Raw genomic sequence first — 2,843 nt, forward strand, 5'->3', positions numbered from 1 at the left:
TAACGTTAGCCGCTGGTCTCGCTTGCTGCTCAGCAGTGATTTCGGCAATAATGTCCTTGTGCGGTTCAGACCAGGTGCTGGTTTTCAGGGAGGCGGCTGTGATACGAATCATAGTGCTGTACAAGGGCCTACAACGCAACTTCACACGGACGGCCTTTGAGACCTTCGCCGTCTTATTAAAGAGAATGAGAATCAACTTGGAGCGGACATGGGCAAAAGGTCAGCAGCCTCCATTCAAGGAACTCCAGTTCCGAGGCCCCGCTGGGCCATTCGAGGTCGACGACACGCTAGACCGGCTCCTGCAGCCGGGCTCCGAGCTGGCCATCGACGATGTATGTCTCCCTTTGGTGGTGGAACCGCTATTTGTGCTGGAAGTTCGACTATCTGGAAGCATATGCCAAGCGACGGTGCCGATTATGCCTGACGTACGAGTGCTTAATGGAACCCGCTACGACTTGCAGTTCCTCTGGACTGATCATGAGGGTCGGGAAACCACTGGACCCTATTTTGTACCCCAACCCGAGCACGTAGGTACCTGCATCGACGTTCACGTCTGCGATCCGGAGTCACCTTCCAGATGGTGGGTGGACAAAACCCCCCCGGTAGACGCATGGAATGCAGCGCCGTGGGTGGATCGACGACTTGTCGACTTCGGTATCTGCGCTGACTCCGAGTTCAGGATAGCCTCCTTCAACATCCTAGCGCCCCCTTATGCCCGAACCCCGTACGCGCTGTCCATGTGCTTTCCCCACTGCCACAAGAAGTTCATGGAGGCGAAGCATCGCAGATGTCGCGTGCTCAGGCAGATACTGCTTTTGAACGCAGACATTCAGTGTTTACAGGAATGCACATTCAACCAAGCGCGGTCTCTGGAGTTTTCGATGAGAGCGACTCATCGTATGCTGCTGTCGCCGAAGCGGGGACGCATAGTGGAAGGGCCGGTGATGTTACTGCGCCGATCTCGATTCAACGTGGTGCAGGAACGAACTGTGGTGTTTAAGCACGCGCTTGTAGGCTCCAAGCGGCTCGCCCCGCTTGTCTCCCACTTCTCGGCCCAGTGGCCCGACTTCGCAGCGAAGGTCTTGCCGAACATGAACACTGTCTGCCAGATTGTCCTCGTGAAGGATAACGTCACCGATCGGCATATCGTCGTCTGCAACACGCACCTTTTCTTCGACGGGAAGGCGCGGCATATAAAACTTCTGCAAGTCCTTACGTTTGTTGATGCCGCTAAGGATTTCCAAGCCAGCAGCGGTGTGGACGCTACGATAGTTTTTCTCGGAGACCTGAACTCCTCGGAGACCACAGCCTGCTACCAGCTGCTGATGTCAGGCGAGACATCTCGAGATCACCCCCACTGGCAAGATGGCCTTACGTACACCTGGGGTGTGCAGGAAGACGCGGTGGAGGCGGAGACAGCGGAGCCTGACGAGGACCGCACACAGTCGTCGGATGTGCGGACTGCGGACGAGATTCAGGCTATCGTCAATGAGGAGTTGGTCTGGCACCGGGACATTCCGGAGGAGGCGCTTTCAGGGGTGGTACCGCTGGGGACCAGCTTCACGCAAGCCTACGAGGACTATCCACCATTCACGAACATTGTGACGACTTTCCAAGCGACCCTCGATCACATTCTACTTGAAACCGGCGGTCCACTGAAAGTTACGAAGACGCTGCCTCACATCACGGAAGGCGACCTCGAGTGCGGGGCCCTGCCTGACAGCTCTTGGCCCTCGGACCACATCGATCTTGCCGCAGACCTGACTTGGTTATACGTGAATTGAGTACTAATCGAATCTCACGCATGTAAATCTAGGAATAGTTATGGTCGCCTTCCTAAAGGCCCTCGCAGACAGTCAGGGAGTGGTCGACACCAGACTCGATACTGGCGGACCTGATGCCTTGCTCTTCGCGGAGGCCCAGCTGGTGTTGAGGGTACCCCCGAACTGCCCGGACGGCGAAGTGCTCAACCGCTGGAGCCTTCACCTGCTCTTCCGGGGTCTCGTGAGGTTAGTCGACCCTCGCTATCCTGTGCTCTACGTGCCGTTCATGGTTAGGCGGGTCGCCGCCTTCAACATCGGTCTATCGACAGGCTTTCTAAAGGAATTCGGCCGTGAGTTCACTGGGAAGGGAGCTGCGTTTAAAGACGTGTTGTACTCAAGAGGACTCAGCGACCGCGTCGGGTCGATAGTCGGGTCCAGACAGCCCCTGTCCCCTCAAAATGCATCCCTCGCTGTTTTCTTCGCGGAGTTTAACCGCCTTAATACTTTTGGGCTGGCTCCCAGAAGCATTACAAGCAAGGAGCTACGGCCGACGATGCTGACGCAGCCCCAGCTGCTCCAGAAAGACGGCGAATTGTGGAACGTATTTATCCAACAGTACCCGCACAGCCCAATTCCGAAACTGTTTTTCGTATTGGTTAAGAAGCTCCACCCTCCGAACAAGTGGTCTAGTAGCTTTGCGGGTCGCCTGATGATGCGCTCCCTCACGGCGGCCAGACAGCAAATCGCCTGTGTAGGTTCATGGGCGCCAAAGACGGTTTTGGCCAAAATTCCGCCCCAGAGCTGCACATCCGTCTTGAACGCCCTGAGTGCCACCATGGGCACAATACTGCGCATGAGTAAGCAGGTGCAGTGGTTGCCAGCGCTTCAATCGATGCCTGAGACCTATGGCGCCCTTGTCGATGTGGTTCGGAGGCTGCATGTACACCGCAGTCCCCAAATGCAAGTTCTGGGCTGCTCCTTGTTGCTGTCCGCGTTCAATGTGCTTAGCCGCCTGCCTGTGGCCTTGGACGTGTTGCAGGCTGTTACTGCCGAAGCCAGCAAGTCTATCTCGGGCCTGCT

At 56.5% G+C, this 2,843-nt stretch overlaps 2 protein-coding genes across 3 annotated transcripts; both read left to right on the top strand.

The window, feature by feature from the left end:
* Positions 1–50: 50 nt before the first annotated feature.
* Positions 51–1,784, top strand: KVP18_001261 (uncharacterized protein; the record flags this gene model as incomplete). Its single annotated transcript, XM_067951097.1, has 1 exon — positions 51–1,784. One exon carries the CDS (start codon positions 51–53, stop codon positions 1,782–1,784), a length of 1,734 nt encoding a protein of 577 aa, XP_067809965.1.
* A 40-nt stretch (positions 1,785–1,824) lies between these two features.
* On the top strand, positions 1,825–2,843 carry KVP18_001262 (uncharacterized protein; the record flags this gene model as incomplete). Of its 2 annotated transcripts, none has more annotated exons than XM_067951098.1 (1): positions 1,825–2,843. In XM_067951098.1, a coding segment is annotated over one exon (1,019 nt), but the record flags the coding sequence as incomplete, so codon positions are not given. The 2 variants fall into 2 exon arrangements, with proteins under 2 accessions (XP_067809966.1, XP_067809967.1); XM_067951099.1 differs by having other exon boundaries at positions 1,825–2,825.

Source organism: the organism of the source record quoted next (assembly GCF_019968955.1).
Source record: "MAG: Porospora cf. gigantea A chromosome Unknown PgA_NODE_3123_length_2843_cov_347.992, whole genome shotgun sequence".
Lineage (NCBI taxonomy): Eukaryota > Apicomplexa > Conoidasida > Eugregarinorida > Porosporidae > Porospora > Porospora cf. gigantea A.